Source organism: Astatotilapia calliptera, chromosome 16, assembly GCF_964374335.1.
Source record: "Astatotilapia calliptera chromosome 16, fAstCal68.1, whole genome shotgun sequence".
NCBI lineage: Eukaryota > Metazoa > Chordata > Actinopteri > Cichliformes > Cichlidae > Astatotilapia > Astatotilapia calliptera.
In genome coordinates, this window is record NC_137437.1 from 33912174 (window position 1) to 33937378 (window position 25205).

A 25205-nucleotide genomic window follows, 5' to 3' on the forward strand; every position below is an offset into this window, starting at 1 on the left:
TTTGATTCCATAAAAAGTGACAAAAACATTAGCGTCCGCTGTGCGTGGGAAGAAAACTTCTTTTTACAGCGAAAAAAAACCCTAAACTTCCAAACAAGCACCGAGTAGCTACAACGTAATGGGAAACTCACAGAGAAACTCGCGGATTCTTCCACTGACCGCGGCACACCTGCACCAGGGTAAACCTCCGCCTACCCTGCTCCTGCTTTACAGGTGAAAATAGAGCAAAAGGACCGCTGAGTCTTTGATTTTATTTATTTTCTGCTGTGTTTTACTTGCATCTATTTGAAAGACTGAGTGTAAACACAAAAAATATTTTATTTTATGAGCTGGAATGTGCAGAAAATAGGTTTAAATGTTAAACTAATTAGAGAATGTTGCATATAATAAAATTTTTGCTTGATGCATAAAGTTAAAAGATTAAAACTAATAAAACAAGTTTAAAAAAGAGACTTTTCCATTTGATTACATTTTGTATGATGGATTATGCAGAAAAAGTAGAATTGGGCTGAAAGAGCTGTCGCTTTATCACCTACTCAGGTTGTAAATCGTGTTTTTAAAAAGTAACTGAGTAACTAAGTAATTAATTACTTTTGAAAATAAGTAATCAGTAAAGTAACTGGATTACTTTTTTGGGGAAGTAATCAGTAATTAGTTACTGATTACTTTTTTCAAGTAACTTGACCAACATTGGTGGCGACTGAAGAGGAAAAACTATGAGACAGATGTATGCCATGCTCCAGTTTGTTAGAGGAAGTTGGAGTTGCACTTCTCAGCTTACGGAAGTGTTCCTTTAACAAACAAGGGGAATCAAGAGCACTACCCCCTGGTGAGAATTAAGCCTTTTGGTGCTGTGCAGATATCAGTTACATATGTGGTTTTGTGGCTATTGAATGTCTCCTTGGACACTATAAGGCAGCTTTATACACACATACACACACACACATATATATATATATGTGTGTGTGTGTAATTTGAAGTGTATATGGTTTTAGAAGGCTCACTTCCAGGAGGGCAACTGCAGTCCTCCAACCCCTTCTGGAAAATCTACTGTTGCCACATATCTCTCCACCTAAGTATTAAACCAGCTACTGCGTGTGACAAGTTGACACATGTTATCTGCAGTTTGGGAAAGTCGACCCGGAGTGGGAAGAACCAACTGAAACAGCAGACTGAGTTCGCACGGGGATTTCATTCTTCGGTACCAGTGGGTGCATTATTTTTCCTGATTAAAAAAAAGTACAGGCTTGTTTGTGTTATATATTAAAGTAAGAGGAGTGCCGAGCATTCCAGTGACATTAGAAACCTTGTTTCTTTAGTGCAGGCTGGGTTTTGCTTGGCCTGTACTTTGGTATTTGCCTAAAAATACCAAAGGTTTGAATCAGCACTCAGGAGCTGTTTTACTGTTTATTGTAATTTAAACAAAATTAGGACATATATATATTTGCTGAGCACATACTTGGATATCAAATGAATCCTCTATTGAATGTAAAATACATAAAAACCCCATTAAACAAGTTAAAAATAAAAAAAGCTTAATGTACTTGGTAGTAAAGGAGGATAAGGACGGGTGATGATACCTGTGTGTCAGAATGGTGGTCTTACCTCGTGTCCACTTAGAGATTTTCCCGTCAGCTGTCAATCATACTGCCCGCAGACCCCGCCTCCTACGGAAACACAGGGGGTTGTCTGACACGTGATTAATTCAGTATGGCGGATCTGTTGGATGACTGATTTTTTTTTTAACGGCACCGACGGGTCCTAAAACCCTGCTCCGTGGATGCTGTTAAGCAGCGGGAGAACAGCAACAGCTCCCAGCCAGCACAGCTCGGTTCAGGTACTGTTTCTGTTCCGTGTTTGTGGAAAAATAAACAGTGTTTGCTTTGAACGTTTAAGGCACATGATTGAAAAAAAGTTAGCGATGTTTATCTCTGGGGTCGCTGCGCTTTGCGTCTCCCCGAAGTGAGCTGCAGTCGTGGGGCAACTCCACTTTACTCTGTTTCGTGTGGGTTTGTGGGTGTTTTACAGTCAGCTGAAGGAAGCCGTGAGTGTTGCGCAATAGATGCGTTGTTGCTCACTTTCAGCAGTTTGTAGTAGGTGATCAAAAACAGTGTGTTGTGCAACATTGTTGCTCAGCTTTCAGTTCGGTAGAGGCAGACTGCGGTGAGAAGCGGACTGTTATTAAAGCGTATTCACTGTTTCTGCCTCGTGTTGGCACACTGCCTTCATGATGACTTTGAGGTTACAGCGAAGGGCTGCCAGATGTTCTGGGGAGGTTTCGGCGCAAACAGCCGCGCTTCCAGCGGAGCTGTTCGAGCTCACATAAAGTTTTGTTCTTGTAGTTAAACGCACCGCTTTGCTCCATAGTTCCTCAAGTAACACAGAGACAGCACGGGTGTCCGTGTGCGTGCGTGCGCGTGTGATGGAGGTTTCTGCTGAGGTCGGACCGCGCTGCCGCAGTTCTGGCTGTAAACTTTGTCTCGGTGAAGTGTAAACAGAGCGGAGCAGCAGCAGGGCTGTGCCTGTGCTCTGCTAAATCTCCTGTAAGCCTTCACTAGTGGAAACTATTCCCTCAGCATTACAAGCTCTGGAGCACTGCTGGCGCATGCTTGTAAACTCCAGGCCCCACGGGAACAAGGTCACAGCAGTCCACTAAAGAAATGTCTGAGTTGTCCTCCTAAAGGATGAGTCTGCCGAGAGCACAGGCCAGACTGGTGAAGATGTAAAACAGCATCATTGAATTATGGCAGGATCTCTTTCTACAGCCTGCTGCCTGTTATATTCTTACTCTTTAAGAGCTGATGTTCAGCAGTGTCTGTGACTGAGAACTCGTTAGGCATGTCTGATCTTCTGCAGCTTCAAAACGTCCTCATGTGGTCTCATTCAGTTGTTTGGTGATGACGGATGTCATTACATCATGATCTCAATCCTTTGAAGGTAACAGCATAGTGAAGATGATGGTGTAAAAGAAATAAATGTTTGTGAGCCAAACGCTCGGGCTTCTGGCATCTCTGAACGATCAGCTCTAGACTGTTTTTCACTCTTGGCTTCTCGTGATGTCATGCAATCTCAGACACGCCACACTGATTGTGAGCACAGCAGCTGCAAACTTGAACCTTCTGACTGAGACGGGCAGCCAACCAGAAGAAAGCTGATTTGGGGAGTGAGTTAAATGGGTTGTTAAGACAGTGGATAACCTGAGAGGTTACACCAAGGCCTACTGTAGGATAAAAAAAGGGTTATTTGAACGTTGGAAAAGTGACTTCTCTAAGGAGTTGAGTCCAAGTATTGAGCTGGAATAAGTGGGAGAATAAGATGGTTGGAGGATGGGTGTCCCCTTTAAGAAGCATATGCAAAGTCTTGTTGTACAAAACAAACTCTAAACATGCCTAATAAAACTCCACGGGGCTGGCAGCCTGTAATTATTCTTTGGCCACATGAAAAATTCCAGAGGAAGACCATATTATGGCGTTTTGGATTGCAACGCAAAGCCGCCACAAAAAATGTTTTTGTTTGAAATAAATGGTTTTGCATTTGCACAAAGTTTTTCTTTGTGGCGATTACTGCCATTTTGCATTCTACATGCAAAGAGGAAATGTTGACATGGTTGTAGTGCGTGGTAATGATTTCAGTTATTATTATCTAAGTCTCTTTCTTGTTTTCTTTGTAATGATCATGGGGTGTGAAATATCTTGCAGTTCCTCTGGATTTTAGTCTTTGTAGACCAGTGATGATGATTTGTGTGGGTTATTGTAGAATGTGAGTGCGAAACGGAGTCGGACCCTTTTGCTTTCTGGCAAGGACGACCCTACAAGAGTTGATCGACCCACCCAAGACAGTTCTTGGATTTTGACCAGATGCTCTGTATCCATCTGTATCTGCATCTCCGTGATGGGGGTGTACAGTAAGCTACAGGAGAAGCATAAATAATCTGGTCAGATTTCAAATGAAACACCTGTTGTATTGCTTGTATTGACTTTAAAAGACAAAAAGTCACCTGCACATTTGATTTTCCCCTTTCGACAGCTTTACGTGGACTAAGGACTTAAAGGATAACTGAGAGTTTTTAAATCACTGTAAATTAATTGTGAGTCCATCTAACAAAACATCTGCATGGCTTAAACACCTGCAGTAACTGTCTCACATTTTAGACTTTTGTGTTTGTGGAACTGAATTATTCCTAATTGTACTGTGCAATGTGGGATTTTGATGTGGGCAGCACAGTGGTGCAGTGGTAAGAACTGATGCCTCACAGCTGGTCAGCCGGGGCCTTTCTGTGTGGGATTTGGGTGTTCTCCCTGTGCAATCCAAAGACATGTGCATGTGTTAGCTCTGCGATAGACCAGCGCCCTTCCCAGGGCGTAACTCGCCTCTTGCCCAATATCTGCTGGAGGGTGTTGGATCTTAGGCGTTAGTGTTTAAGAAAATAGTTTTTTTTTCTTGTAATATTTAAGCTAAATGAGACTTAATAGCACAATACAGACTGGAAGTCCCGCTATTGTTATTATGTCAGCCATATTATGTCCACTTTAAAGGAATCTGTTGCAGTTAGTGCCATGTGCAAAAGGCTGTAATATTAGGAAGTCTGCATTTTCAAGCAGGACTTTGGGTTTGACAGTAAAGAAAAAGAGAACTTCTGTCTGTCTCTAACACTGGGCTGATTGGGGTAAATGTAACCAGTCTTTTCATCTTTTCATCAGGGAAAAAGCTTTTATATGATGGCCTGCAAGTTGTGCTTTTGTTTGTTTGAGTATGAACCGAGAGTGCACTGTGAGATTGTTTTGTATTTCTATTAGGAGCTATTAGGCGGATTAAAATGCTGGTTTTGGGAAAGTACAAGGAAAAAGAGGTTTTTTTTGTTATTTTTCTTCAATCATCTAGTTGATTCAGCCTCTATTTTTTCCTGGAGTTTCCCAGACAAAAGTTGACTAACAAGACAGGTGATATGTCATGCTGATATCTTTTGGTCGTTACTCCAAACTCATGGTACTAAGTCACGTAATAAGAGAGGTTCAAAGTTATATTGGTCTTTAAACCAACCAAGCCTGAGGCAAAATTCATAAAGTACCAGAAGTGTAGGATAAGCATTTCACAGTGTGACTGCTGACTACCAACTGACCAATAGGAATGCAGTGTGAAATGATGCACTGATCAACGAGCGCTTGTGAAAGAGCCAAAACAAACTCAAACAGTATAGATGGAAGTAAAGCATGCAGAACAAAATAGTTGAGATTCCAACAAAGAAGAAAATCTTGTTGAGAAGCTTTGTTTGTATGATTTGTCCCCCAGCTGGTATCATCACTGCGCCAAGGAGGGTGTAGCACGGAAAGATATAGTGGATGTATAACAGCTGTACATCTTGGCCCCAATTCAGTACTACGCATTAATATCATGGGGAGTACATGCATCAAACCTCTAAGTTCCATGTTGGCTTGTAGTATACTCAGAGGAGTACAGAAATCTCAAGATGTGTAGAATAGACTAGAATAGCCCTTTATTGTCATTGCACATGGACTATGAAAATGTAGGTGCTCCGCATCAACTGTGCTGGGATAAAATATAAATAGCAAACAGGAGAAATGTGTAAAGTCAAGAAACAAGAGAAATGTAGACAAAAATAGGAGAAAGGCGCACATAAGAGAAGTTGCAGTAAGTGACCTTAGACCAGTAAGCACACGGGCTACCTACATCATTACCTTACCAAAGTTCATGAGCACTTGTGTCCTAAGTTTGCCTCTTTTAATCTCTTTAATAAGCTCATTTATCTTGGTTCCATTGTGCTTTGTGAAATTCTGGGTCTGACTTTCCAATTTCCTTCTATTATTTAGGACAAGCTGGCGCTCAGAACGTTTGCTTGTTTGTGGACAGTTTGTGGACGTTGTTGGATTCTAATGGGTTCTATTAATGAGACTGTTGTGCTCGGAGACAAATAAAACCCAGCAATCCACAGTCACCCAGTAGGAATTTGTAAACTGGGAAGGTCGTTCCACCAGCTCACTGCCGTTCTGAATACTACTGTATCTTTGATTTCAGTCTGTATTCATTTATTCTTTTATTTTGTCCTTCTCTTGATTGCACAGTGTTTGAGAAGACACTAATATAGTTTGAATGACACTTGGGGAAATCGGCTGCACATGAATCCTTCAACTAAAGCAGCCAACCAGTCAACAGATGGTTACAGTACATTGTTTTTTCTCATTTGGCTTACTGTTATGCAAGTTTATAAAAAGAAAGGAAGCTGGATATTGGCCAGAAAAACAGCAAAAGTAAACAAGAGGAAGATTGAAGGCAGTAAAAAAAGGACTGTGAATTTTCAATGGCCAACTGTAAAGAAGCTCTCAGCCTCAATTGATGTGATTTGAAGCTTGATGAATCCTTGTGTTGACCCCCTTTGGGTGCTGTATGAGTTCATTGCTGTTGACTATTCTCCAACATTCAGCTCTATCCCCAGTTGGTGCCTCAAAACTCCAATAAAAAAACCCTGTTTAGCTCTTTTGTTCTTGTCCTGACTTTGAACCTCTAAAATCAGTTAGCATGTGGTTGGTATTTGGGACAGGCACCCCTGTTTGTTCACATGTTGTTTATGTTACACTGATTGGCTTTGTAAATGGCATTGGAGCTTTGGTTTCATACTCAAGCAGCATGGTCCAAATAGTAATTTGTCTATCAAACCAAAACTGCAGTTGACAGTTGCTTTTCAAATGAGTGTAGTTTAGATTTTAATTCCTCTTAATCACCATATGTTGGTTTTAGTCTCACTTCAATAACCTTCATTGTGCCATGTGTATTTAGAAAACTAGATGCAGATGGCAAAAGTTGCTTCTCGGTATCTGACAGTGTTAAAGTTGGCACATGCTAACCATTCAGTGTTTTCCACATGTAAACTTGCGCGGCTGTAGGTCTAACGGCCTCAGTATATTAGCAGTATATTTTTCATTATGATTTCTTTAGCTGTCTGTTGGAATGACACCATCACTTTACTAGTAGATGATCCCTTTGCGTTTTTTCTCATTCTTCTGCTGCTAGCCGCCTTGTTGCTGCCCTTAACAGTTTGGGTTTTCCGCACAGGTCGGGCTGGCTGGCTGTTATAGCGGTCCTCAATGCCATTCACCTGCTTATGCACCAAGAGTCTTCTACATCTGTATTTACTTCAATATCACCATCTGGGACTGACGCTGGCAGTGGTGGTCTTTCTTCGTCAGCAGTTGTAACCTTTTTCTGTAACCATGACCTGGAGCACATGGACAACCGGTTCACCTGCTGCTGTGCCAGGCTTACTGATTTAAAGTCAGAGTTGGAGTTACTTGCGTGAAGTATATTTGAATGAATGAATGAATCAATGAATTTTAGAAAGCAAGCATGCACACACAATACTTGCAGACTACTCCCTCCCTCCACAATACCTCCTACCTCTGTTACGGTTGTCAAAAAAATAGATTCTCAGATACTAACTTGACTGATAATACTGCAAATTACTTTGTGATTATGTTATCATTTGCAGCAGTACCAATACAAATGACAGCATCTTGGCCTCCTCCAGTTGACACAAAACATCACACAGAGCAGTTGCAGACAGGTAGGTACACAGCTCCTCCCCTTACCAGCAGCTGAAGTATTTGATGTCCACAACACTGAACAATTTTCAGAGGTCATGAACCATCATAAATGTTAACTTGGCCACCAAACAATAATTTTAGTTGCTTAACTATTAGGAGTTACAAACCCAGCCTCAGGGGATCACAAACTAGTGTACGCCTAGTGTTGGTGTTGGTCCCATGCCTCCTTAATTGGGAGCGCTGCTTTAGGAATTGCATCTGGTATTAAAATCTTTGCCAAATCAAAGGTGGATCTTTCAGCTGAAGGTATTTTCATTTGATAGCAATGTTAGCCATCTGTTAAGTTATTAATTATGATGTTACAGACAGACAAAATTGATAACATTTGTCTCCTGGCTTAAAATTGTCATTAAGGTAGCGGGCTAAGAATGAAATCATAGCATTATCGTTCTTGCCTGTCTGTAACATTATAATGACCACTGTCATGTTTTAGTGTTTTGGTGCTCCCTAAGACAATCTTAAAATATTTGTCACATACATATTTTACAATTACTTTTTTGCACTATATACTATATATAGTCCAATCAAAAATGGTGTTGTCACTGTTTGCACGATTCTAACATTTCTTTAAAAAACAAATGGCTGTATAAATGCTATAGAAGAATCCGCCCATTTACCATTTACAGTATCAGTGTGCTAATGTTTGGATTTTCTAAACCAGTAAGAATGTAGGGAAACGTGCAACCTGATAAAATCAGCACACATTGCTTATATTTTGATCCAGAAAACTTTCAGTACAGGTATGTTGATGTTAACCTTCCAGGAAAGACAGCTGTGCATGCTAGGACTTTTCTATTATTAGCAGAAGAGTGCTTTGTTACGTTCAGACTTGTTCATTAGTATAGATTGAAATTTCACTTTAATCAAAGAAAATGGATTTTGGCCCGAAAAGAAGACAAAGATTGAAAGCAGCAAGAAGGATGCTGGGATTTTAATGGGCGGCTATACAGAAGCTCTCATCCTCAACTGATGTGATTTTGAGGTTTGATGAGTTCTTGTGGTCACCCAATGAACTCATGGCTGTGAATTATTCTCCCACAGTTCAGCCCCTTACACCCTGTTGGTGCCTCGCAACTCTAATAATAACCCGTATTAGCTCTTTGTGTTTTTCCAGGACCTCCTCCTGACTTGGAACCCGTCCTAGCGCTCTGAAATCGGTTATCAATAGGTTTGCAGTTTGGAAAGACATCCTTATTAGTGCCCATTTTGTTTTCCTTTCACTGATTGTGTCTATTAATAGCACAGCTGTGTTGGGTTAGAGCTTGGTACCTGTGATGGACAGGCCTGCACACTCAGCCATTGTGCAAATAGCCATTTTTTTAATAGGCAAAAGAAAGACCATTTCAGGTAATCTGTCTGTTCTTGTGATGGGAATTTTGGTTCATATTCCCTTCCTAGTTGCATTAATATTCTGAAACTATTAATTTAAAAAAATAACTCAACATAAAAAGTTGCATCTGGTTGAGTCAACCATCAGCTGAGGATGCAGGAAAAGTGAATTTTCGGGCATTTAGCTGGTGTGCTTCACCCACGTCGGGATATTTTATTTGACATTTAGATGAATTCCAGCATTTTGTGACGTTAACCCAGTAATAAAAACTGTGACTGAAGATGAGTCAGTACATGAACAGAAGTAATGCTAAAATGGTATGTTGTTGAGAAATAAAACACGACCTCCACCACTTTAGGCTTGAATGTTTAGTAATGATTTGCCTTCACCGTAGCTGCATTTAAAACATTTTAAAGTCGCTTAATTTAAAAGACTTTTAATGCAATATCCGTGATGTTATTTGAATTTGTGTAGAACTCCGGTACCAGGTCTCGAGGCTGGTCTCATGATTTTTATCTCCAGTCATTTCATTAACATGTACTCGGTTACTGTTTTGCATTTTGATGTGGAACATTGTGTGCTGTATTGAAGTTGATATGAAGGGAAAGGTGTCAGTAAAATGAGGACTTTAAAGAAAAGATGATTTAAAGAACTTCAAGTGGACGAGGCTTGTGTCATTGAATAGACTTCATCCAAATATCCACCCGCTCCTGAACCAGAAACACTGTCAGAAGTGTCTTACCTGGACTGTTCCTCAGTAGTCTAGCTGCTCTTTTCAGATAAAAGTACATTTTGGAGTAAAGAGGCACAGAATCCAATGGATTTGAAGTCCAGCGTGACGTTTCTGTGATGCTTTGGGGTGTGATCTGCTGGAGTTGGCTGCTGTTGGTCAGCTGTGCTTCATCAAGTCCAAAGTCAGTGCAGCCTTCTACCACGAGATTGTGGTAGAAGCTCTTCATGCTTCCATCTGCTGATGAGCTTCATGGAAATCCTGATTTACTTTCCAGCAGGACTAAGCTCCTGTCCACTGTGCCAAAACTACTGTCAAAATAAGAGCAGTCATTTCTGTGAAGGTGCACGCAGGCAGATATAATGCAAGACCTGTTTTAGGGTTTACGCACCCAAAAGTGATGGAGTACAGGTTCTAATTCTTATGACCACAATCTACCTTTTCAAAGCAATGACGGTTTCAGGCTTTTTGGAAGCAGTGGTGGTGCAGTGATTCAGCTGTTCTCGTAGGTCTTTGGCATGTACAATCTAAAACTATGAGATTTGAATCTTTTTTGTTGTTGTTGAGTATTTTGGCTTTGAAAAGAGCAGTTTTGTTCTTAGTGTCTCGTTTAAATAAAGCAGGAAACCTCATCAGCTTCAGTCACAAATGCAATTTTAACATTCAGTTAACGAATGCCTCAAACTTTAGTTATCACTCACGTCAGGAGAAACTGCAGAAAGTGAGAGTCTGCATAGAGAGCTTTATCTAGGGCACACTTTATATACCTCAGCATCAAAGGACATTCTTATATAAACAGGACTGTCTCATTCGGTATATGTTTTGAAATTATATCAGCTGTACATTACCCAGCCCTTGTTTTACACCCTGAACTTCACAGTAGAGCTGGGCGATAGAACGATAACGATATGTATCGCGATATAACTTTTACTCGATAGAGAAATTAAACTATCGCGATAGACCTCGCCGCTCTTGTCCTCTTTAAAAAAAAAAAAAAAGTCAGCCAATCCAAATTAAGTAGCGCAGAGCCGAACCAATCACAGCCGCAGCGTCACGTCGCGTTACTTGTTACGTACAGCACACGTGCCAAGCCGCACGTGTGTTTGTTTGGGAAGCAGCCAGCGGGCAATGGAGGAAATGAGTGTGCCGACTAGAAAAATCAACCGAGCGTGACCGAAGAGAAAACAGATGATGGTTCCAACGCCGAAGAGATTGTCGAACGGAAGAGCCATAGAAGTTCCGTAGTGTGAAGGTATTTCGGCTATTTCAAGTCTGACAAAAAACAGAGTAGCGTGCACTGTAAATTGTGCCGAAAGCAAGTCTGGAAATACAATAAACTGGTGCATGCGTCACACTGTGCGCCACGTTATTGTTTCGGTGAAATGAATTTCTACAATACTGTTACTGTTAATTCTACTCTCTGCAGTGTTTAAATGCTTACATATACACACAGTTACTGTCCCTCCACACATACGACTCGGTTCTGCTTCTATGCCCCAGCTTTGTTTACTTTTTCCCACCGAGGCTTCTAGACTTCTGATTGGCCAACATTTCTGCACGGTTAGTAATATAGCGCCACCTGCTGCTTTGGCATGTTCATAGCAGCGTTTTCCTTCATTTCTGCCTTTATGTGTGGACGGGATTATTTTTTAAAACGAAAACGGAAAATCTCCGTTTTCAAAAATACCCGTGTACGTGTGGACGTAGCCTCAGTCTCTGACTGGAAGCGCTAATTCGTCATTCGGCTTTTGTCAGACTAAAGTAACTGTTAAAACTGTTTGAAAAGCTAAGCTATACAACAAGGAGAGATTGAGAATTTCCTTTTAGTTCTCAGTTTATTTGATATTGACAAAAGTTAGTCAGTTTTGTCTGTTCTTCTGTAAAACAAACTAAGATTTATTTTTAGAATTAATCTTTTGTTTCTAAGTGGAATTGACAATTTAGTCTGTTTTCGTTTGTTCTATTTTGAAACTTAAACGCTTTAGCGGCTGCCTTTTGTGTAGTTTGCAATATTTGCCTTTATTTATCTGAAAAAGTCTCATGTTCCTTAAGTACATCTACCCTGTTGAACTTATTATGGGAAATAAATATTTAAATAAAAACAAGCTGCTGATTATTTCACATTTTACTTGTGAGCAACGGCACATTTAAATCTTACAAATATAGTTATTTGGCTTATATCGTGATAGATATCGTTATCGCCTGAAATGAAAAAAACATATCGTGATATGAAAAAACCTTATATCGCCCAGCTCTACTTCACAGATGGACCGACCAGCTCCTGTCAGACACACTACAATATTCTACTTTTGTCTTGGTGGTAATAATAAAGCAAAAAGCTTCCTGTTGGGCCATCCACATCTATTTCAAGAATACTGAGCTGCTATCACACTGTAAAGACTCTACACCTCAGAAACATGTCAGTCCATGGCATACAAGGCACTAATCCCATCGCCAGCTGAATAATTCATAGTCAATTAGGGCTGAGAGGCTGAGGCGGTCTTCATGGAGCAAATGCATTTTCAATGATTCATTTCATGAGCTATGCAAGGGGTCTCTTAATTGTTGTTTACTGCTCACTATCCAACCACATGTTATTTTTATGCTATCGTGATTACTCCCGGCAGTGCTCAGAGTGCTTGGGAAATGAAGTCCATTAAGGGGTCCTGAGAGCTGTTTTCCTGTCAAGCGCCATGAAACGTTTCCAGATCCAAACTTCACTGCATGAGAATAATAAATCTTATCCAGACGAGTTAGCCGGTGAAAATGAGATGCTTGAAGAGATGCAGGTGATGTGTTTTATGGTGCCACAGTGCAGGAAAAAGAAATATCTGCAGTGTTGTACAAAGATCCATTTTTAATGGGATCCCCGTAGAGTAATTAAGATTCCAGGAGAAAAAAAATGAAGTCATGTGGAAGTAGCATCACAACTGACAACAGATCAGCTTTACAATCTGCAACTGGCTGGAGTCGGTAAAGGCCTGTCTTTGAGCTCCATGGTGTATGTGTTTGGCAACAGAGAGAGCAGGAGGAGAAAATGCCTAAAGTCACTGCTGTCACACTATAACAGACTGTAAAAGCACATTGTGTGTCTACGTGTGTGTGTGTGTGTGTGCGCGTGTGTGTGTGCGCGTGTGTGTGAGACAACTCGTCTGACAAAAATAGGTGGTTTGAGCTGAGAATAGCTCCACTGCCCTCCAGTTGGCACCCTGGCGACTTTTTCTGACACCCCATGCCTCAGCAAATCCATCAACACCCATTTTCGGTGTCCCTCACGGTCATCCAAGTGTCACCAGTGTACATGTAACTAAACACACACCCTTATCAGGAATTCAGACTGACATCTAAACCTCTTCCATTGTTGTTTTGCCCAATGGCTTGAAAGATGCTATGAAGAGCACACTCAACACAAAGAGTGGAAATACTGTGTTTTGACTTTTGTCATAGCAACACATTCATCTTTTTCTCAAAGTCACAAGTGGCAGTTATCCCATCAGTACTCTGACACTTTTTCCCCTCACATTTGACGGCAATTAATAATCTGGTTTCTCAGATTTTGTTCTAGACTTAAGGGACCGTTATGGTGTTTATGGTAATTCCTGATAGCTGAGGTAAGAGCCTGGAGACTGTTGGCAGGAATACGTTTCCATGAAGTTTTATTTTTCTGCGCAACAGAACTGAACGTAGGTATGTGACAGTAATTCAGTTTAGCAGCTTTAAAGAGCGAGCGTGTCTGTTTGAGAAAGAGAAGGGAGCGCAGACGCACTTTGCTGCGGCCACTGTGGGGTTTAAACGGACTGATTGCAGCTCTCATTACCACATGTTTGTTTTCAGCTCTGCCGACACCTGTTAGACGTGACAGAGGTGAGTTTTAGTTTCTGCCGGTTAAAGTTGAAGAGCCAGAGGCCTCTCTGTGTGTTTGTTTGCGCACCGCTTGCAGTTTTGATTGCATAAGACACACAAACACCAGGCAGTATGAAAAGTTTTCTTCCCCTCTTTCTTCTGCTGTTGACTCAGAGGTGAGTCTAAGCCTTCATGAAGCCTCTGTTTGCATTTCATTTGGGGCTCTACTACAGCCTTTCATTTAGGCAGTGACTTTCCCAGGCCGACCATGCAAACTGTGGGAGCAAACACGGTAACAGTGTAACAGTAATAGATGTGATCAAATCTTAAAATGCTTGCAAAGGCGTGTGCCCCGGTAAGCTCTGATGCATAAATGTGAAAAATGCGGTGTATTATTGTTGCAGTGCTTAATCACCGATGTACACCTGCTCAATCTCTTTGCTGGGTGTGGCTCAGGCAGTGTTGTGATGACAGTTCTGATAGTGACTCGCATTACTCTGTAAACATGCTGTGATTTTACGTAAAGCCAGATGGTTCAAATGAATCATTTTGATTTGATAAAAAAAATAAACATCTTATACAACTTGCCAGTTTGCTTTCACTCCGTTCTCTTTCTTTTAGTCTCCGTTTTAAATTTGCTCGTGCACTGAAAGTTTGGAAGACCCACATGGACATGTTGTAGCCGCCTCCTGTCACTTGAGGGCAGTGTCAAAAATATGTGGACCAACCCGCCCTGTGGGCTACTCTTGTTGCTGTTTGCTGTGTTGTTGGTCCTTTGGTTTAGCCCCTGCTGTGGAGAAGAGATGCCAAAATATACAACAGAGTGTTAAAAATGAAAACGAATGTCCAGTCTGCCTTTTTTGTACTTTTTCCCTCTTCGTAGTTAGCCCCACTGTTGCTCCCTTGGCTGTTCAACCATCAGCATTGGAGAACATCAGTCCTGTAAGCCCACAAGCTGTTGTGGAAGTTCATCTTCACAGCCCCTGCACAGACTGAATTCCCACTCCTGCTTTTCTCCACCAAATCCAAGCTGTCTAACACCTGCACTGCTGCCCTGAACTTTTCTCTGTATAACTGAGCAGAGTTTTATGTCAAAATGAAAATCTCCAAGCCAGTTGGATTGAATATTAAAGAGTATTTACTGAAGCAGCTCCCCAGAGCAAAGGCTGCGTGATGTCCGATTGTGAGAATGGAGAGGGTATTTGTCCGGGAAATTCTCTGCAAGCCATGTGTGTTGCCTGCCGAACACACTCTCACCTAAACTGAACTCTGTGTTTCCAGCATTGTTGCAGACCGTCTCCTGCTGTGTGCTGCATGTGAGAAAGTGCGACTCAGGACCGTGTCCTAACTTGATTCTTGCCACATTTTCTTCACCTTATTTCTCACTTTTAGCAACAATTGTAATTGTAAGACTGTTTATAACAGATTTACAACAATTAGGAAGTTGCTGTTGAATATTAAACACTTGGCTTTGTTTTGTAACAGCAATAGCAGAAATTGCAGTGCAGTTTATTTTCTAATTGTCAGTGGTTTTCACCAACTATGTGTCAGAATGTCCTGGACAGTTTTGTGCAAGAGACTTAATTGGGGCTGAAGAGAGGCAGAAACTTTGAACTGGGGTCATCAGTTCTTTGAAAGCTGGTTGGCATGCAGGGCTGTCTGTGCTTTGTTGCCTGTGCAGGGAGGAATAAATGAATGGCAAAAACCATAAACGTGTTTGTTTTAAGTTTGTTTAAAAATTTGGAGCATATTGCAGTGATAAATGAGCGCCTGCATGAAATCCCCCGCTTTTTTTTGTATCTCCTCCTCACAGGCTGTTTGGTGAAGCAGTCCAACGAGGTCTTCTTCTGTGGCACAGTGTGATGAATCCATGTTCCTCTTTGGTCGAGCTGGGTAGCGAACGATGGTGACCATGACAGAGGCGCACTGACGCCCTCGCTCCTCTCTTTCCACATCAAGTCTGCACGAGCAACAGCAGCCATAACAATGAGCTCTCACAGTTGCCAAGGTAAGAAATAAGAAATGTAAAATTTAAACACGGCAGTTTATTTTGAATAGATTTATAGCTGCTGTGTTATGGGAAAAGTATATATTCTTTTCCTCCTTAGCACAGGTCTGGATTTTCTATTTTACTTAACTGGACAAAAGGTCCATTGTGTCCTCACTTCCCATCAAGCTCTGCTTGTGTTGGTCATGTTCAGCAAATTGATTTCACAGGCATTTATTAATTGTTGCAGTACTAAAGATTCTGTGTGACACAATGTAGCTTGCTGGCATCACCTTCTATTCTTTTGAAAAGTGTTTGGAGAAATGGTTGAGTCCCTGCCAAAAGGCTTTTCAAAGGGGTTTGCGTCAGAGGGGATTCATGTCGTCACATTACGGGGAAAACTGGCACAGGCCAAAGATATTTACTGATTTCTTTCTTGGTCTTCTTCCTCTTTTTTCTTTTTCTTAAATACGCTGCGTTATGCAAGTGATCGTTGGAGTGGGCCGTGTTTTCCTGTTTCATTTCCTTTTTATTTTGGTCATTTCTGTTCCCTGCTCATGCTCAGAATATATGACATAAATGTAACTTAGCAGTTTTGGTTTTTTTCACATAATAAATCTGAATTGATGACGTTTCTCCAGTGTTTAGTTAAAGGAAGAGTTGTATTCGTCGCATGTTTTTCATTTCATTTGGGGAGGTGGAATTTTTACGTCACAGCTAACAATCTGCTGATGGACAAATCTTTTGAAAAACAAGTGTCAGCTGTTATGAAATGAAATAAAAAATAGGTGAGGGATGATTGTGTTTGCATTAGGCCAGAGCATTCATCCAGTGCCAGACGTTCCTTCTCTTTGGGGAGCTCAGAAATTAAGCTCTCATTGCTCAGTTTCACTTCATGTTAGCAGTTCATTTTCTCCTTGTCGTCCTTCAGTTTGTGCAGTTCTGGTAAAGCCTTTTTCCACGTATGACAGATCATCATTTCCTATTTTTTCAGACCACCACTTAGAGGACTAAAGAGCCTTTTGTCTGATTTAAACTTGGGTGGCAAAGACTGGCATGTTGACATGCTACTTGGCATTTTGGAACTGGGTTTATGGCCTTGGAGGCAGAGCTAGAACACACACACAGAAAAACTCTCTTATCCCTGCAAGACCTTCCCCTTCTGTCTACCCCCCTCTCCCTGCCCTCGTCTCCTCTCTCCAGCAGCAGTAATCGGTGGCAGTCCTGGCTGAGGGGGATCTTGCGTCAATAAATCGTCATGCATAGCGACTCGCCGGCCTGGAACACAAACAGAGAGAGGGGCCGTCTGGTGCTGGAGGCCTTGTATAGCTGGTTAAAAAAGCTTTGAGACCTCTAGAGTCTAACCAGAAAAAATCCTGGATGTTGTATGCACTTGGGTCAGAGTGTATTGTGCAGTCTCAGTCTTGTTCTTGCCTCTTGGACTGGCCCCAGCCTCCTCTTCTGTGATGATATGGATGCTGCTGTTTAGTACTTATGCTTTATGTTTGCAGTCTGGACAGAATGTGTAAACAAAGCAGCCACAAACTTTGACAAAGTGAGACCAAGAAAACTCCCCGCTGGATTTTTTTCTTGCCTTGAAACCATGAAATGCTGGCGGCATCTTAACGGGTCTGCTTCATGTCCGCAAAAGCACCTTAGTCACTTTAACGTAGTAGGTGTGATGACATTCTTGACTAACATATCACTTTCAACATGACAACCACTTGCTTTAAAGTAACTGATAGTTGGAGCTCTGAAGATCGCTTTTTATGGTGTGGAGCTTCAGTGCTAATCAGCAGTGAGGCTTTAACAGCCTTTAAAAAGTTGGGGGAGATAAAATGATCGCAGCGTTGTTTAACAGACCATTCACATGGTTAAAGGTGAGGTTGTTGCTGTTGTCTTAGGCTTAGTTGTGAGTAAAATAATCACTCGGCCCCAAATTTGAGAACCAGCAGCCTTACTGATAATTACACACGTGATCATTTTGGAGACTTCCACTAACCTCATACAACAGTCACCTGTACATAATAACATTTTACATCTAACATTTCATTTCTAATTTACTGCAGACATTGGCTTAAATTGTCGAGAAGGTAGAGACGTGTTTACGTCTCCTGCTACTCTGGCTTTCTCCCACAGTGCAAAGATATGCATGGGTTGGGTTAACTGCGAATTCTAAATTGCTAATTATTTAAATCTGTAGGTGTGAACGTGAGTCCGTCTCGCTTCCTGTGACGACGTAATAAAGTGAATCAAAAGCAGACCCACACTTCCTTTCTGTGACACACACAAACACACACAAAATAAAAGAAGTGATCACAATAAAGGAATCGCACCTCCTCGGTCTTTTTTTAATTTAGACTGTTGGTTTATGGCAGATGGCTGTGAATTATTCATGTTTTTGGGATGACCACAGCCATGTGTAGATTTTATCCCAGAGATTATTCAGTATCAGGGAGGAAGGACGGCACAATAAGCGCCTCATAAATGATGCTGGAGTTGAAACCAGATAAGACTGTTTTGTTTTGTTTTCTCTACTGATCGAGGCAGTGCGTTCTTCATGATCTTAATGATTTTTTTTTTTCCCTTGGCTCTCGTCAATTTTGTCTGGTTCTAGCATTTCAGTAGTGGTGCTAATGTCGCAGTTTTAAACTAAAAATGCAGGGTTTCATTCTGTAGTCTTTCCTGGAGGGTCTGTTTCCTGTCAGAATATGAGATACGTGTTTAGGCCTTTGGGGTCAGCTCATTCCTCTAACAAAATTTAAGCCCAAGTATTAGATTTAAAGGTAATCAAAGGCAGCTGCTCTGCAGTTTACGCTCCTGCATTTGAAATAGGAGTAATTTTTAATTCTTTCACTTGCCCTTCCTTCTCCTCTGTCACTCTAATTTCTCAGTCTGTCTCGTTTTCTCTCTGGCTCCAGGTTTTAATCAGAAATTGTAATAAAGACTCTCAGTGGGAGCTATCAAAAGCTTGCAGTGGTGGATTAGAAGAGAGTGGCTAGCCTGGGCCAGGCCACTGCAAGTGAAGTATAATCTTCAAAAAGGGAGCTTAACACCTGCCGGTCCACGCCGATGATTCCTCATTTACAGAGGCCGGTGTCGCTGTATCGGAGAAGGCTCTGGTGTTAATTGATGGTTTAAGTCTGAACGTTTTGAAAGTTGTCTAAAGATGACTGAAGTCGACAGAGTCGAGAGGCAGAGTGAATTAAGCAGGAGCTTAATCAGAGGAAGTTATCAGGGAAGTCGAACACAGAGCGAGGTGGTTCAATTCATCTGGGCTTGATTGCAGCCGTGCACAGAGCAGCTACTGCTATCTAGTAAGAGCTGGAGGAGCACAACAGTACTCTCTCCTATCCGAGCCTGATTGCTGCATTCAAATCGCGCAGCGCGGTTATTGTTCTAATTTATCCTTGGCTCTGCAGAATATTTCTCAATGGAGTGATGGATTGGAATGAGAGCTGAACCGGACTAAACAGAAGCATTTTTAGGAGAACAATGGGAGCTGCTGTGGAGAAATAAGATTACTGCTTCATGATTGTGTTCCCCTCTACAGTTTTCCAGACTATTCCATTCAAGTAGTCTCATTGTCAGATGAAACAAGCGTGCGGTGCAGCCTTCAGAAGAATTTATTAAGCATTCAGAGCTTTGCTGCTGCCGCTGCTGGAACAAGAAGCTCGGTACTGAATTGCGGTTTTGTGTTTTTTGTTATGCATAGTGTTCTTTCACGTAATTAAAGATCATTTCATAATTAGATTATTTTTAGGGCTGTTTTTGGTAGCAGTGACAATGTGGTAATGGATTTTTAACGTCCTCTCATACCCGGCCTTTTGTGTTGATTTTTTTTCTTTTCTTATTTAATCTTTCAGCAGCCGTGCTAGTAAACGAGGCTGTCCTGAAACTTAATACTTGCTGCATGTGACGTTGCTTTGTGGGGAAAAGAAAAGAAATGACAGCATGAGCTGACCTTGTATGTAGTTATGGGGTTTTTCCCAGATGTCCGGTCTGGCATAAGTAGTGAAATGAAGAAAATGATTGACCTCTAAGATTAACGCGTAAGGCTTCACATTTAGAAGTGAAATGCAAGAGGGCCCCATTGTCTTTAAGACCTCTGCCCAGCAGAAAGCTCTGAAAAGAATATCCGTGTACTGCTGTATTTCCCATCTGGCTGTGGGATGAAGTCCGCTGAGTTCAGCAGGGGACAGCCGAGAAGAGGGAGGTGGGTCAGGTGGGTCTCTGAGGATGTAATCCTCCTGCTTCTATGAACAAAACAAAATCAAAAGTTCCAGCAGTTACACAATCCCTTTTAGGAAGGACTCGGTGCACCCTGGATCTCTCAGGGCAGAATGAACTTTTCCAGGCATTAATCCGAGGATAAGCCCCGAGTCCCTCTAACTCTGTGTGCCACGGCGTGCTAAAAATGCATGAAATACCCCACGGAGCCGCCACGCTCGCTATGATTGGCATTCCCCTGCAGATTTGTACTTGTGGCACCAATTTGGTGGTTTGAAAAAGCAGGTCTTGCCTTGCAGGAAAGTTGCTTTAAAAATAGAAACTGCGTGTTTCAGAAACAGTTGGGTGGTTTTGCAGCGACTCAGTTCCATAGATTAAGATTAACTGATAAGCAGTCATCCACTCAGACCACAGTCTAAACACTCTTATCTCAACTCTGCCTCTTAAGGTTTTAATGCAGGTCTGATAAAACTGACATTTAACAAGGTTTCTATTTGCTTTGCTGATTAATCTCATGGATGATAAATAAACTTTTAGAAATGACTAATTCATTTAGCAGAGGAAGGTTTATTTTTAGATTGAAACGTTTATTTTAATACTAAACCGATATTTAGAGACTGTCGCTGATATTAGAATACTCTCATACTTTTGTAAACTTGTTTGTAATAGTCTTGGTTTATCTAATGGAGCTTTTATTTTATTTTTAGTGGATCAGTTATGATTTTTTTTCCCCCCCAGAAATGTACTCTATTACAGTTATGCATATCAAACATGGTCAAGATATGTACGAGCAATCTCAGGGAGCTAAAAGCTCGGCTTTCAGACTCTAAATGCTTGCACTGCTTTATCAGTTGCTTAAAGTCAGTCTGTCAGTAATTTTTGAGGTTATTAAATACATAAAAAGGTTTGTATTCTTAATTATAGTGTGTAGTTACATTTTCCAGCAAACATATGCATTCTCATGAGCTTGTAATTAATCTCTTAAAAATACATAGGAGTTGGGTTTGTAGTTTGTGGAAGCTATCATCTTGCCCCACCATATTTAAATGCAGTGGCTGGGACAGAGATTAATGCAAATAGTTGTGTTTTTCGTATGTAGCTAAAACTGACCACATACATGGAACACCAAAGGTGGAGGAGAAGAGAACTCGATGGCCAAAGGGCAACAACAGGTTATAAGCCAGTGGTCCCCAACCTTTTTTGCGCCACGGACCGGTTTATGCCTGACAATATTTTCACGGACCGGCCTTTAAGGTGTCGCGGATAAATACAACAAAATAAAACTAGTACCGGTACCGAAAAAAAGAAGATTTATTCATAACACACGTGAAAAGACCCAGGAAAACCAAGTTAACAATAAAAACGATAACAAAATAACGCTGAAAACCGATAGAAACCCTGAAAACCATACATTTCACACCTGAGCCTCAACTCTCGCGGCCCGGTACCAAACGACTCACGAACCGGTCCCAGTCCGAGGCCCGGGAGTTGGGGACCGCTGTTATAAGCTAACGGTGCCAGCTAGTATTATGCTCAGGTATCCTAAAAATCACACTTTAGCTCCCACAGTTTGATTACATCCTCACATCATATGAGAGTTTATTCACTTAGCATCAGAGCCCAACAATGTTACGTTCACTTTATTAAAGACAGTTTTATTAACGCTGGCTAACAGCAGCTAATGGGGACTAACAGCAGCTAACTGAGGCTAATGGCAGATAAAAGCAGCGCTTATTGACAGAAAACAGCATATTGCCATCAAAACATCACTCATCGACTTCTTTCACAAAGTTTAAATGTGGATGTTTGTCACCAGAAATTGAGAGCTGAGGTATAAAACGATCACTTCAAATGTTTTGTTTGTGAGAGACAGCCAATCAGATGAAGGTAGGGGTTAAAGGGAAGAGAAGGAGGTATATTTAGAGATTCAGGATATGACTAATAATGATTTTTGTAATGTGAATCCTGCATGGAAGAATACCAAAACTATGGAACTGGAAATGAGTGTAGCACATGCCCTTTAAATTATTTTTTTCCCCCTCTGTGTTTGTGGAACTTTTGACTGTTCTTGTCTTCTCATTGTGATACTCCCCAAACAATCTGATCCTGGTTAACATCATTTAAAGTAGCAGCCTAATCTTCAGAGTTTTGCTAGCTGACATCATTTCACGGCATCTTATTCATGATTAATTCACAGAAACCTCCTTCTCTCTCATTCCTTTCCTCTGTGAGAAGATAATGTCTCTATCAGCACCAGCCAGCAGCAGTAGGGCGTTGTGCCACGATTCTGCCATGTGACGGCTCTACTTTGAGTGGGGCCTTGGTGCTTCTAGCCTGCTCAGAAGGTCATAATGGAAACAAATTGGCCCTAAACCTTCCTGCCTGTTGCTTTTACTGAACAGTACTACAAACCAACCCATTCCAAGAGGGACTTGACATTTTTTTAAGCAGCACTACTCAACCAGTTCTCCAGTTAACTGATGAAATTCAGTCTGCAGCAAGAGATGATTCCTAATATGGCACAAGTGACTTTGTTGAGGTAGAGGAAGACGATTTCAGACGTGGAGGTTTCTGGCTTTATAACTCAGATTCATCTGGGGAAATCAGGGTTGTTTAAGTGAGTGTATTATGTTCCTCCTTCTGAACCGTGTGCTCACCAAGCCTTTTGAACTCCTACTGCTCCAATGGAGCTGCTCAGCTGCCAAGAGTCGACTCCTGTGGTTGCACTTGGCAGCTTGCATGTGTGAATGTGTGCAATCTGAAGCCTTTTTTGAGACATACTGGCTTCTTATTAAGAATTTCTTAAATAAATAGCAGGTAAGATTGCTTTTCATAAAATTTCTTCCGTATGACATTGCAATGATGTTGCTGGTCAAATTAAAAGCAAAGCTATATTTAGATATCTTGTTTCCATTGCCGTGTGTGTGTGTGTGTGTGTGTGTGTGTGTGTGTGTGTGTGTGTGTGTGTGTGTGTGTGTGTGTGTGTGTGTGTTCCATCTTTTAATGTAATATAAAAAACAGATCTTTGTGGAATGGAAAGATCCTCGATTTGTGATATTTTTGTTAGCATCAAGCTGCTTGTTGGCTGCAGCGCACAAAGCCACAGTAGTGCTGCTGCATTATCTGTGTTTTGGATAAACACACTTGCTATTTTGGATGTGGAGTGATACATGAGTGGGTGGTTGATATGCAAAATGTCAAGTTTATGTTTTCAGGTATATATAGCCGCACAGAGTGAACTGAGTGAACATTAAGGCTACGTTCACACAGAGTGACCTGTGAACTTTTAAAGAGTCAGATAAAGATGAAAACGCGACCTTAGTCCGATCATTGGCGAGCTGAGGGGAAAAATGGGAGGAAGACACTTTGAAATTAGTCTGGTGTGTCACTGCTTGATTTCATATGCTATAACAGCATTTTAAAATGTATTATACTAATGATATTAAGCTGTCTTCTCTTCTCATCTTTGGTCAACTGCCACTGATTTCACTATATGAAATGAAATTATATTGGCTGTGGTTAATCTGGCTATAACTTGGAATAGAAACTAAACTCTTGGGTGCTGTCTGGTTGTGTTTTAGTGCTCTAGGTTGAGTTGATAATGATAATTCAGAAAGAACAATGGATTGGCTGATTTTTTTTTTTATTGATTTATTTGATGAAGTCCTACTTTTAAAAGCAGAACCTCATCAAGAGCAGCAATATCTTGTTCAGCATTTCTTGACCAAACAGCAGAAAGGACAAATAACGCAAAAATATTGCTCTTATGAAATATATTCCAGCAGGCGATCTTTGAAAACTTTAGCCAAGTCTTTGAGAAGCAACAACTGGCTTCCTAATGTGATAGAAGTGGGATTTTCTTTTTTTTACATAGGTTAAGACAGGAAGCCTTGGTGTCTCGGACTAGCCACAGCCCAGTTTTCATCCAAATATATTATCATAAACTCATAAGATCGTAAAACTCTGCATTATCTAGAATACCCATATCACCAGAGGCTACATGAAGCCTTTACTCTGGGGAACAAGGAAACTTCCTGAATTAATCTATGCGAGATCACCGAGTTCAGCCACACTCGTCATCAGTCAAATTGCATGTAAATGAGGTTTGTCGTCCTCCCACTTCGTAATTTACCAGATTTCTCTTACATCCATTACCACAGCGTAGCACGCTCATTTCTCCAGCTTTCAGAGGCAGCAGCCTATTAGATGAATGAAGCAGCAAGAGTCTGCTTAGACTTGGTGTTGGCTAGATAAATGAGCTAGTTGGGTAAGAAATATGACTCGCTGTGACCCGTGAGTTTGGAAGCTTGTTAACTGGAGTTAACTCCAACTATGAGAAAGATTGTAGTTTATGAAAGGTGTATTTGCTGTGAGTGTGTCTGTGTACGCATATATCGAATATAAGGACTCCTCTGCTGTAGCTCAGTGAAATGTCACTGATTGTTGAGCTCATGCTAAACTATCTCCTCTTTGTCAGGCCGACAATGCTTTTGTCTTTGTGTCTGCGTCTATCAGGCTCTCTGTCATTCTCACACGATTGCAACGGGAGCTAAAACTCTATTAATGAGCATCCGTGCAATGACAAGCCACTCGGCAAGCATTTCAATGCAGAGGAAGATGCTGACACAACATGTAACGCACACAAACACCGCTTCTTCCGTGGGAATGTTTATTTGACCTGACAAAGATGCACACTCAGAGGATTTTTTGGTGGGACTGAACAGTTGGTTAACACAGAAACTAACACTTGGACAGTGAAGACTGCTGTGGGTGTTATAAAGTTAAATATGCAGGTGTTTTAAGGATTTTAAGAGGGTATTTCTGAGTTCTGATGCTGTGACTTGTCCTTCTTCTAAAATATTTTATCTTTGAACCATTGGAGATGTCACTTGGATGAGTGACATAATGTTTCTCCCACTGAAAACGCGGTGTTCAGATGAACAGAATCAACCTTTAGGCATTTCCTTTGTTGAGCATGGTCCAAGACAGATCTATCGAGAGCTGTGCAGAGCAGCTCATCCTTTCAAGATTGAAATATTTGACATGTAAGACATTTGAACCTAATATGAAAAGTAATTCCTCCTTTATCATTAGGCTAACCATATTCATCTAAATTCGCTCTAATGAAGTAATCACAAGTTTATGTTAGTGCAGGGTGCCTTGAGGATTATTAGTGGCAGGGCTAAAAAACAAAACAAAAAAACAGGGAAATATGCTTTTGATCTATTTATAGACCCTATTACTAGACACCAGTTATCCACCCTCCCCAGTGTTTTCCTCTCCCACAACTGTATTTTATTTGGAGAACAAAGGACATTTTGTTGGGAGCACAGATCTAATGGAGCTCTTATTCCTTTTTGTTCACACCAGAAACACACAGTAGGCTCATACCAAAACATAAACAAGCCACATCAGAGCCCAGTCCCACTGCCGTCTTCGCGGTGGTAGTTTTCCATCATAGAATTGATT

General features: G+C 41.2%; 1 protein-coding gene across 2 annotated transcripts in view; it reads left to right on the top strand.

The window, feature by feature from the left end:
* The first annotated feature begins 1671 nt into the window (after positions 1-1671).
* The window catches only part of hdac4 (histone deacetylase 4), a 121069-nt gene continuing 97535 nt past the window's right edge, over positions 1672-25205 (top strand). For both annotated transcript variants that reach the window (XM_026144284.2, XM_026144285.2), the window contains exons 1-2: positions 1672-1837; positions 15333-15527. In XM_026144284.2, coding sequence (XP_026000069.2) covers positions 15506-15527 — 22 coding nt within the window. In that variant the 5' untranslated portion in view covers positions 1672-1837; positions 15333-15505. The remainder of the gene's footprint in view (positions 1838-15332; positions 15528-25205) is intronic.